The sequence below is a fragment of the Ranitomeya variabilis genome, chromosome 4, assembly GCF_051348905.1.
Source record: "Ranitomeya variabilis isolate aRanVar5 chromosome 4, aRanVar5.hap1, whole genome shotgun sequence".
Taxonomy (NCBI): domain Eukaryota; kingdom Metazoa; phylum Chordata; class Amphibia; order Anura; family Dendrobatidae; genus Ranitomeya; species Ranitomeya variabilis.
This window is the reverse complement of record NC_135235.1, coordinates 550,676,718-550,688,995: the sequence shown is the minus strand read 5'-3', so window position 1 is coordinate 550,688,995 and position 12,278 is coordinate 550,676,718. Positions and strand designations below refer to the sequence as shown.

Below are 12,278 nucleotides of genomic sequence, written 5' to 3'. Positions count from 1 at the left end.
ATAGCATAGAGAAAACAAAAATATAAAAGTTAACTTTTATTATAAACTTTTTTTTAAAAACTACCTCATAAAAACTAATCCAAGTGCAAAATTCCTAAACACTTGGCCATATGTGTCCAATTGGACCAAACAACATAGGATCTTGTGTAATGGTATTCAGGATTTCTATTTGGTATATTTGTAACCAGTTCCAATTTCAAACTACATTAAGATTAGATGTCAAAATCATATGTTTTTCTTAGACTGTGTAAAAGGGATCTTTTTGTCATGTACAACATTCAAGTTACGCCAATCACAGTCTCTATGTGGACTAGCTTATTTGGGTAGGTCCACATATACCCATAATATTTTGCAAAGCAAATAAGTTGGAAAGATCTCACCCATTAGTAGCTCTGGTGCCGATCATTCATTCTTCCCCTCCAAATAATCGCTCTGCAAGCTGGGAGAGATGAGGTCCTCTTGCCCTACTTTGCCCTGTATAGGCTATTGCGGCCCTGACCCCAAATTGCTCCCGCCCTTACAAGGGCAGTCCACAGCTGACCCTTTTAGCAAATAGCCCTAACCATCCCTGTACATCCCGACGCGTTTCGTCAGTGTATAGACTCTTCAGGGGACCTCACACTACGTTAGGGTACATAACTAGCTAAGAGAAAAAACAGCGGTCTTTCCTCTTTAGTTCATGGGCTTCGCGTGGTCATAGCACGCCGCCCGCCCCGTTCACTTAAATAGGTCTCATCCTAATTGGTCAGGAAATCCATCATGATGAAACCTCCAATCATAATGACTCCCCCATTAATCATTCCGCCGCTTCCACACGCCATGAGTGCTCCTCTACGTGTGACAACAAGATGGCCGCTATACAGGTCCTTCTCAAAAAATTAGCATATAGTGTTAAATTTCATTATTTACCATAATGTAATGATTACAATTAAACTTTCATATATTATAGATTCATTATCCACCAACTGAAATTTGTCAGGTCTTTTATTGTTTTAATACTGATGATTTTGGCCTACAACTCCTGATAACCCAAAAAACCTGTCTCAATAAATTAGCATATCAAGAAAAGGTTCTCTAAATGACCTATTACCCTAATCTTCTGAATCAACTAATTAACTCTAAACACATGCAAAAGATACCTGAGGCTTTTAAAAACTCCCTGCCTGGTTCATTACTCAAAACCCCCATCATGGGTAAGACTAGCGACCTGACAGATGTCAAGAAGGCCATCATTGACACCCTCAAGCAAGAGGGTAAGACCCAGAAAGAAATTTCTCAACAAATAGGCTGTTCCCAGAGTGCTGTATCAAGGCACCTCAATGGTAAGTCTGTTGGAAGGAAACAATGTGGCAGAAAACGCTGTACAACGAGAAGAGGTGACCGGAACCTGAGGAAGCAGTGGACTGAGTCTGGTGTGGAAACATCCAGAGCCACCGTGCACAGGCGTGTGCAGGAAATGGGCTACAGGTGCCGCATTCCCCAGGTAAAGCCACTTTTGAACCATAAACAGCGGCAGAAGCGCCTGACCTGGGCTACAGAGAAGCAGCACTGGACTGTTGCTAAGTGGTCCCAAGTACTTTTTTCTGATGAAAGCAAATTTTGCATGTCATTCGGAAATCAAGGTGCCAGAGTCTGGAGGAAGACTGGGGAGAAGGAAATGCCAAAATGCCTGAAGTCCAGTGTCAAGTACCCAGTCAGTGATGGTGTGGGGTGCCATGTCAGCTGCTGGTGTTGGTCCACTGTGTTTCATCAAGGGCAGGGTCAATGCAGCTAGCTATCAGGAGATTTTGGAGCACTTCATGCTTCCTGGCACCTGCTCACAGTGCCAAAACCACTGGTAAATGGTTTACTGACCATGGTATTACTGTGCTCAATTGGCCTGCCAACTCTCCTGACCTGAACCCCATAGAGAATCTGTGGGATATTGTGAAGAGAAAGTTGAGAGACGCAAGACCCAACACTCTGGATGAGCTTAAGGCCGCTATTGAAGCATCCTGGGCCTCCATAACATCTCAGCAGTGTCACAGGCTGATTGCCTCCATGCCACGCCGCATTGAAGCAGTCATTTCTGCCAAAGGATTCCCGACCAAGTATTGAGTGCATAACTGAACATTATTATTTGATGGTTTTTTTGTTTGTTATTAAAAAACACTTTTATTTGATTGGACGGTTGAAATATGCTAATTTATTGAGACAGGTTTTTTGGGTCATCAGGAGTTGTAGGCCAAAATCATCAGTATTAAAACAATAAAAGACCTGACAAATTTCAGTTGGTGGATAATGAATCTATAATATATGAAAGTTTAATTGTAATCATTACATTATGGTAAATAATGAAATTTAACACTATATGCTAATTGTTTGAGAAGGACCTGTACTTCCGGTTCACAACCTGTACGCCGCCATACTAGCATTACTGACTCACCATGGTTACCATTCTGCCGCTTACTCACGCACGCCTCTGTGTGGCAGAAGCACGGCCATAGTGTTTCCGGTACACGACCCTCATTGCTCGACATATTAACATCTGTCAGGGGGGTAATACAAGTTCCATTAAATTTATGGGTATTGAAAAAGTGGCAAAACCTTTGAGAGGTGGGAACTGGGACAAAAAAATACTGCAAAATGAAACCAGATGGATCTTCCACCTAAATACAGTAACTCCAAGGGGGCTCAATGATCAACTGAATTACACAGGTCAACAAAAAAAAAAATTTTTTCTGGTGTCCAAAATATTTTAATGAATTTGGGGTATTTTTGGGGTGCTGATTCTGAATATGCTATCAGTTTTGCCAGATTGGCTCAAGTTTTTGAGATTTTTGGTATCTCATTTATAGCACTTGTTGGTAAATGCGACGCATCATCTCATTAATTTCTTTGGATTAGTACTTGAACTGAGCAGTTCTCAATATAGTTTTGTGTTAATTAGTGTTCTAAAAGTTTGTTCATAGCTTGATTTTTGCACTAACTTTATGTTGTTGTCTGTTTTCCAGTGAAAAGCATGAACTCATCAAGAAGAAGTTGTCTTAACGATCCAGACTCATTCTGTTACATTTGTGGTGAATACACACTGCCAAAACATAGAAGAAACATAACAGACTTCGTAAAAAAAAGTGTATTTTGCCTATTTTGGGGTTATGCTTGGGGACCAAGACAAGTTTTGGGCACCACACATAGTGTGCAAAGCATGTATCGAATTATTACGAAAATGGAGCAAAGGACAAAGAAAAAGCTTCAAATTTGGTGTTCCAATGGTGTGGAGAGAGCCAAAAAATCATCATGATGACTGTTATTTCTGTGCAGTACAAGTGCAAGGATTCAATAAGCATAAGAAACGAAAATGGGAGTAACATGGAATCTGCAAGAAGGCCTGTCCCTCATTGTGAAGATGTGCCTGTACCTGTGTTTACCATAAATAACAGTCATCATGATGATTTTTTGGCTCTCTCCACACCATTGGAACACCAAATTTGAAGCTTTTTCTTTGTCCTTTGCTCCATTTTCGTAATAATTCGATACATGCTTTGCACACTATGTGTGGTGCCCAAAACTTGTCTTGGTCCCCAAGCATAACCCCAAAATAGGCAAAATACACTTTTTTTTACGAAGTCTGTTATGTTTCTTCTATGTTTTGGCAGTGTGTATTCACCACAAATGTAACAGAATGAGTCTGGATCGTTAAGACAACTTCTTCTTGATGAGTTCATGCTTTTCACTGGAAAACAGACAACAACATAAAGTTAGTGCAAAAATCAAGCTATGAACAAACTTTTAGAACACTAATTAACACAAAACTATATTGAGAACTGCTCAGTTCAAGTACTAATCCAAAGAAATTAATGAGATGATGCGTCGCATTTACCAACAAGTGCTATAAATAAGATACCAAAAATCTCAAAAACTTGAGCCAATCTGGCAAAACTGATGACATATTCAGAATCAGCACCCCAAAAATACCCTAAATTCGATGAAATATCTTTGGCACCAAAAATGCTGTTGACCAGTGTTATAGTTGCTTCATCTAGAGTTCAATTAGTGAAGGTCAGGCTTGCAATACCCTATAGCCATGAGACTGTCAAGACTGGAATTTGGGAATTAAAACTACCTGGCAGAGCCAATTTTGAAAATTACACCCACTTAAGAAAAACTATATTGATGGAGTATAACACCTCCTTATTTTCGGATTGAATTTGATTTTTTCAGCCATTGGCGGGTCTAACAGTATAGTCCGATGAATCATCTTTAATAAGGTCTTTTCCATTTTACAACTGGGATTTTGTGGTGTAGAACTCCTCTTTATGTAGATATTTAGATTAAATGTAAATGTAATTCCCCGCTGTCTGAATTATCCCCGTAGATAAAGAATCGGCAATGTGATGTCATTTCTAATGGCCGTAATAGATATCTATGTGGAGCGCAAGTCGCGTTCCAGAACAAACATCCGGAATTGAAACCCGGAAGATGTGGTAGCCGTATTTGAATTATATGCTTACGGGGAATGGTAACCATGGGGATTCTGCGATGCCAGTATGAGAGTTTCCGGGGCGTGTACCGGAAACACTATGGCCGTGCTTCTGCCACACATAGAGGAGCGCGTGAGTAAGCGGCAGAATGGTAACCATGGTGAGTCAGTAACGCTAGTATGGCGGCGTACCGGAAGTATAGCGGCCATCTTGTTGTCACACGTGGAGGAGCACTCATGGCGTGTGGAAGCGGCGGAATGATTAATGGGGGAGTCATTATGATTGGAGGTTTCATCATGATGGATTTCCTGACCAATTAGGATGAGACCTATTTAAGTGAACGGGGCGGGCGCGTGCTATGACCCCGCGAAGCCCATGAACTAAAGAGGAAAGACCGCTGTTTTTTCTCTTAGCTAGTTAGTTATGTACCCTAACGTAGTGTGAGGTCCCCTGAAGAGTCTATACACTGACGAAACTCGTCGGGATGTACAGGGATGGTTAGGGCTATTTGCTAAAAGGGTCAGCTGTGGACTGCCCTTGTAAGGGCGGGAGCAATTTGGGGTCAGGGCCGCAATAGCCTATACAGGGCAAAGTAGGGCAAGAGGACCTCATCTCTCCCAGCTTGCAGAGCGATTATTTGGAGGGGAAGAATGAATGATCGGCACCAGAGCTACTAATGGGTGAGATCTTTCCAACTTATTTGCTTTGCAAAATATTATGGGTATATGTGGACCTACCCAAATAAGCTAGTCCACATAGAGACTGTGATTGGCGTAACTTGAATGTTGTACATGACAAAAAGATCCCTTTTACACAGTCTAAGAAAAACACATGATTTTGACATCTAATCTTAATGTAGTTTGAAATTGGAACTGGTTACAAATATACAGTTAGGTCCATATATATTTGGACAGAGACAACATTTTTCTAGTTTTGGTTATATAGACAATACCACAATGAATTTTAAACAAAACAATTCAGATGCAGTTGAAGTTCAGACTTTCAGCTTTCATTTGAGGGTATCCACATTAAAATCGGATGAAGGGTTTAAGAGTTTCAGCTCCTTAACATGTGCCACCCTGTTTTTAAAAGGACCAAAAGTAATTGGACAGATTCAATAATTTTAAATAAAATGTTCATTTTTAGTACTTGGTTGAAAACCCTTGGCTGGCAATGACTGCCTGAAGTCTTGAACTCATGGATATCACCAGACGCTGTGTTTCCTCCTTTTTGATGCTCTGCCAGGCCTTCACTGTGGTGGCTTTCAGTTGCTGTTTGTTTGTGGGCCTTACTGTCTGAAGTTTAGTCTTTAACAAGTGAAATGCATGCTCAATTGGGTTGAGATCAGGTGACTGACTTGGCCATTCAAGAACATTCCACTTCTTTGATTTAATTAACTCCTGGGTTGCTTTGGCTTCATGTTTTGGGTCATTGTCTATCTGTAGGATGAAACGACGACCAATCAGTTTGGCTGCATTTGGCTGGATCTGAGCACACAGTATGGCTCTGAATACCTCAGAATTCATTCGGCTGCTTCTGTCTTATGTCACATCATCAATAAACACTAGTGACCCAGTGCCACTGGCAGCCATGCATGCCCAAGCCATCACACTGCCTCCGCCGGGTTTTACAGATGATGTGGTATGCTTTGGATCATGAGCTGTACCACGCCTTCGCCATACTTTTCTCTTTCCATCATTCTGGTAGAGGTTGATCTTGGTTTCATCTGTCCAAAGAATGTTCTTCCAGAACTGTGCTGGCTTTTTTAGATGTTTTATAGCAAAGTCCAGTCTAGCCTTTTTATTCTTGATGCTTATGAGTGGCTTGCACCGTGCAGTGAACCCTCTGTATTTACTTTCATGCAGTCTTCTCTTTATGGTAGATTTGGATATTGATACGCCGACCTCCTGGAGAGTGTTGTTCACTTGGTTGGCTGTTGTGAAGGGGTTTCTCTTCACCATGGAGATTATTCTTCTATCCTCCACCACTGTTGTCTTCCGTGGACGCCCAGGTCTTTTTGCATTGATGAGTTCACCAGTGCTTTCTTTCTTTCTCAGGATGTACCAAACTGTAGATTTTGCCACTCCTAATATTGTAGCAATTTCTCGACTTGTTTTTTTCTGTTTTCGCAGCTTAAGGATGGCTTGTTTCACTTGCATGGAGAGCTCCTTTGACCGCATGTTTACTTCACAGCAAAACCTTCCAAATGCAAGCACCACATCTCAAATCAACTCCAGGCCTTTTATCTGCTTAATTGAGAATGACATAACAAAGGGATTGCCCACACCTGTTCATGAAATAGCCTTGGAGTCAATTGTCCAATTACTTTTGGTCCCTTTAAAAACAGGGTCGCACATGTTAAGGAGCTGAAACTCCTAAACCCTTCATCCAATTTTATTGTGGATACCCTCAAATGAAAGCTGAAAGTCTGAACTTCAACTGCATCTGAATTGTTTTGTTTAAAATTCATTGTGGTAATGTCTATAACCAAAATTAGAAAAATGTTGTCTCTGTCCAAATATATATGGACCTAACTGTACCAAATAGGATCTTGTGTAATTGTATTCAGGATTTCTATGTTGTTTGGTCCAATTGGACACATATGGCCAAGTGTTTAGGAATTTTGCACTTGGATTAGTTTTTATGTGATATATTTTGCCAAATATGTGCTCTGGATGTGTTCTTTACTTAGAAATTGTGAAGGGCATGACGAGGGAAATGACACCGGGGTGAAGTGTTAATCTGCCTTCCTCTCCTATACACACAGGACATTGGGTATAGAGAGATTAGGGTAGCTCCTAGATATATCCGTACCATTTTCCTCATCTTCTCCTCTCATAATCCTGTAATTTTTAAATTTTTGAGGTTGTTGACAGCCCTCGTATTTCTGTACGGACATCAGAGACCGAGAGCTGCCTGGTGATTAAACAAGTGTGTGAGGAAGACGGCGGGAACTACACACTGTGCGTGCAAGACCAGACCGGGAGCATACAGCATCACGCAAGCCTCGCTATTGTGGGTGAGTAAGGAGAATGGGGCGTGGAGTCAGATGACAGGAGTCAATTCTACACTAGAAAAGGTGGCGCTGTCTGAGGCAGCTCATTGGATAATGCAATCTGTAGGTATTTAAAATGTGGATATTATTATATTGCCTTAAAAGAAAAAACCTACATTGGTAACCTTTTTCACTTTTCTGTCCCATGTCTGGCACATCAAGAAGCCATTACAATATGTAGTCCACAAGAAAGGAGGTGTCTACCACTTATAAACTGATCCTTGAAAACTTCATTCTTATTTAAAGCACTCCCGTCAAAGTGTTTATCTTTTTAATATATTGCAATTCTCATACTATATGGCACTGTGTACTTAAAATGGCTTATTAACCCTTATTCCAGCTAATTCATCTGTTCTCCATTAGGTCTGTTCTGTAACTTCACTTGATTAAAAACTGACTAGTTAAATCATTCTAAGCTCTATGTAGCAACAGGAGGTCAATTTTGCCTCTTTGACTAATCAGTCACAGCAAAAGTCCCTGACAGGGGCAGAGCAGCTGGGTCAGGAGTTGAAGAGGGGAATGATAAATGCAGGGACAAGAAACTTCCTGTTTCTACATCGAGCAGAGAAAGGAGAGGAGTTAGCTAGGTAGAAAGGTAAAATGAGCAATTGTAAGTACACAGTGCTATATAATATGATGACCCCCTTCATGACCGGAGCTTTTTTTCAGTTTTGAGTTTTCATTTTTCACTCCCCTTCTTTCCAGAGCCATAACTTTTTTTTTTTTTTTTTTTTCCCGTCAATATGGCCATGTGAGGGCTTATTTTTTGCGGGACGAGATGTACTTTTGAACGTCATCATTGGTTTTACCATGTCAGAATTTTTTTCCCCATTTTCGAATTCATGACATGGTAAAACCAATGATGACGTTCAAAAGTACATCTCGTCCCGCAAAAAATAAGCCCTCACCCGACCCGAGATCTCGAAAAATGGAGACGCTACGGGTATCACTTTCACCACTTAGATAAAAAAAAGAACCTAGACATGTTTGGTGTCTATGAACTCGTAATGACCTAGAGTATCATAATGGCAGGTCAGTTATAGCATTTAGTGAACCTAGTAAAAAGCCAAACAAAAAAACAAGTGTGGGATTGCACTTTTTTTGCAATTTCACTTAGAATTTTTTTCCCCATTTTCGAATTCATAAGTGAAATTGCAAAAAAAGTGCAATCCCACACTTGTTTTTTTGTTTGGCTTTTTACTAGGTTCACTAAATGCTATAACTGACCTGCCATTATGATACTCTAGGTCATTACGAGTTCATAGACACCAAACATGTCTAGGTTCTTTTTTTTATCTAAGTGGTGAAAGTGATACCCGTAGCGTCTCCATTTTTCGAGATCTCGGGTCGGGTGAGGGTTTATTTTTTTCCACCGAGCTGACGTTCTTAAATTATAACACTTTTGTGCAGATACGTTCTTTTGATTGCCCGTTATTGCATTTTAATGCAATGTTGCGGAGACCAAAAAAAGTAATTCTGGCGTTTTGACTTTATCGGTACGCCGTTAAGCGATTAGAGGCGATGCTCCTTAGATTGCCTCTATGTAGCAGAATTACTGCATTGCTATGAGCACCAACCACAGGGTGGCGCTCATAGCAATCCGGCGTCAACAACCATAGAGGTCTCAAGGTGACCTCTAGTTGTTATGCCGATGACCCCCCCCCATCCTGTGACGGGGGTCAGTGGTGTGCATATTTCTGGCTCGATGGCCAGAAGCGCTTGTTAAATGCCGCTGTCAGTTTGACAGCAGCATTTAACTAGTTAATAGGTGCGGGCCGATCACGATTCCGCCTGCGCCTATTGCGAGTACATGTCAGCTGTTCAAAACAGCTGATATGTCCCAAATTTGATGTAGGCTCACGGCCAGAGCCCACATCAAAGCGGGGGTACTGCCATTGGACATACTATCCCATCTAAGTAAGGGGTTAAAGGAGGTTTCTGGGACTTTACAAAAAATGTATCTATCTATCTATCTAAGCACTAAGGGTATGTGCACATGTTGCGGATTCCATTGCGGATTTTTCCGCGCGGATTCTGAAAAATCCGCAGGTAAACCGCCCTGTGTTTTACCTGTGGATTTACCATAGATTTTGTGCAGATTTCACCTGAGTTTTTACGATTATGGAACAGGTGTAAAGCGCTGCGGAATCCGCACAAAGAATAGCATGTGCACCACGGATTTGGTTTACATGGTACTGTACAACGCATGGAAAACTGCTGCGAATCCACAGTGTCAAATCCACAACGTGTGCACGTAGCCTAACAGTCACGTAATTGCAGCTTACCTGCCTGTTATGCCCTGCGTCGAAGTCCCACCCCGTCGACAGTGGAGCAGAAAAGAAGCCTCTGCTCTGTAGATGTGATGTCGGCAGAGGCCTCTGAATCCCCAGCAGGAGTGTTTCTTGCTATATGCTGGGGGAGAATGGTGCTGGGCACAAAAGGCAGGTAAATTGCAAATACCTGCCTGTTAGGGCTTTGATACATTTTTTTATTTATTTTTTTGTTGTAAAGTCCCAGATACTCTTTTTTTAAGAATATAAAAACTTTCATGGGAGTGCTTCTTTAAAGTTCAATGTAATAGTCACAGAATGTCATCTTGTTCTTCGTTTGACATCACCGTTCTGGCTTTGCGTTTTTTTGTCAAGCCGAACTATTCTGCTTTGGCCTGGTTATTTAGATACAGGGCTTGGGGAGTAAACTGAATCTAACTGAATCTTTTAACCTTGGTTAAATTGGTTAATTTTTTTGTTATTAGAGTAGATGGACATCCATCTGCAATTCACTTAATTTCCTGGATGGTTAGTGCAGCAAGCTACTTTATTCTGAACATGCAATGGAACCAAGAATAACCTAAAATTCTATGGGGGTAGGGTTATGGCTTTTGGGTAGAGATCCCGACCTAAATAACACGTGGGAAGGTGTGATTCATGATTGGGATGGTTGATATATTTCAAAGGAATTACAGTGCACCTCTAAGTGACTGCTTTGCATCATCCTTTGACTATCTCACCACCATGGTTTGCTTTGATGTGTCCTCCTCTGCAGACTGATGATGTATCTCCACCTCTTCACATTCCTCCAGGTTGTTGTCTATTGCCTTCATTATTCATTGACTGCATGACTAATTACTATGGAGTGGTATGCAAAACTGTGTGTACAGTGCTCAGCACAAATGAGTACATCCCTTTTTGAAAAGTAATATTTTAATCATTATTTGCGTCCTTATGTGGGACTCAGAGTGCTCCTGGTGTTGAAGCTACATTTCATTGATGGTATCATGAATTCGTAGATGTACTGCTCTATACTGAGGCACAATGCCAAGTGTCAGATAAAAGCACTCCGCCACTGGACTCCAAAATAGTGTTTTGTGAAATCACACTTTTGTATCAGACAGTCTGGTGTACAATTTTTGATGAATGCCAGAAGACTGTTATCTGCAGGGGCGTAACTACCGCGGTCGCAGCGGTCGCCATTGCGACCGGGCCCCGCAGGTCAGGGGCCCAGGGCCGGCCCCTGACCTGCGGGGCCGGACTGGCCATCGGGCACTTCTGGCACATGCCAGAAGAGCCGGTGCCAGTAGTGGGCCGCCCGCTGTACTGTTCCCCCCGCCAGTGCCGCCGCCGCATTTAACTATACCGGCGTCTATGACACCGGTACAGTTCAATGCAATGATGTCGGAGAGAGCGTCTCCTGACGCTCCCTCTCCCATCATTCCCCGCTCTGCCTCTGACAGTACACTGCGGGTGCGCAATGACGTCATATCATCGCGCACCTGCTGTGTCCTGCGCAGACTGCAGCCACCGAGACAGGAGCAGGGACGAGCAGCGCGGGCAAAAGGAAATGTGAGGAGAGTGGTTTTTTTTTTTTTTTTTACCGGACTGTGGGGCCATTATCGGGGGTGGTGGGATGAGATGTGGGCTGTGCTCTATATACCCCTGTGCGGGCTGTGCTCTATATACCACTGTGCGGGCTGTGCTGGATATACCACTGTGCGGGCTGTGCTGTATATACCACTGTGCGGGCTGTGCTGGATATACCACTGTGCGGGCTGTGCTGTATATACCACTGTGCGGGCTGTGCTGTATATACCACTGTGCGGGCTGTGCTCTATATACCACTGTGCGGGCTGTGCTCTATATACCACTGTGCGGGCTGTGCTCTATATACCACTGTGCGGGCTGTGCTCTATATACCACTGTGCGGGCTGTGCTCTATATACCACTGTGCGGGCTGTGCTGGATATACCACTGTGCGGGCTGTGCTGGATATACCACTGTGCGGGCTGTGCTGGATATACCACTGTGCGGGCTGTGCTGGATATACCACTGTGCGGGCTGTGCTGGATATACCACTGTGCGGGCTGTGCTGGATATACCACTGTGCGGGCTGTGCTGGATATACCACTGTGCGGGCTGTGCTGGATATACCACTGTGCGGGCTGTGCTGTATATACCACTGTGCGGGCTGTGCTGTATATACCACTGTGCGGGCTGTGCTGTATATACCACTGTGCGGGCTGTGCTCTATATACCACTGTGCGGGCTGTGCTCTATATACCACTGTGCGGGCTGTGCTCTATATACCACTGTGCGGGCTGTGCTCTATATACCACTGTGCGGGCTGTGCTGGATATACCACTGTGCGGGCTGTGCTGGATATACCACTGTGCGGGCTGTGCTGGATATACCACTGTGCGGGCTGTGCTGGATATACCACTGTGCGGGCTGTGCTGGATATACCACTGTGCGGGCTGTGCTGGA

The 12,278-nt window shown here is 42.9% G+C and overlaps 1 protein-coding gene across 2 annotated transcripts in view; it reads left to right on the top strand.

Annotated features, from left to right (window-relative positions):
• LOC143765708 (myosin light chain kinase, smooth muscle-like) overlaps positions 1–12,278 on the top strand; it is a 97,298-nt gene that overhangs the window by 73,304 nt on the left and 11,716 nt on the right. For both annotated transcript variants that reach the window (XM_077252649.1, XM_077252650.1), the window contains exon 8: positions 7,329–7,482. In XM_077252649.1, the coding sequence (XP_077108764.1) occupies positions 7,329–7,482 (154 nt within the window). The remainder of the gene's footprint in view (positions 1–7,328; positions 7,483–12,278) is intronic.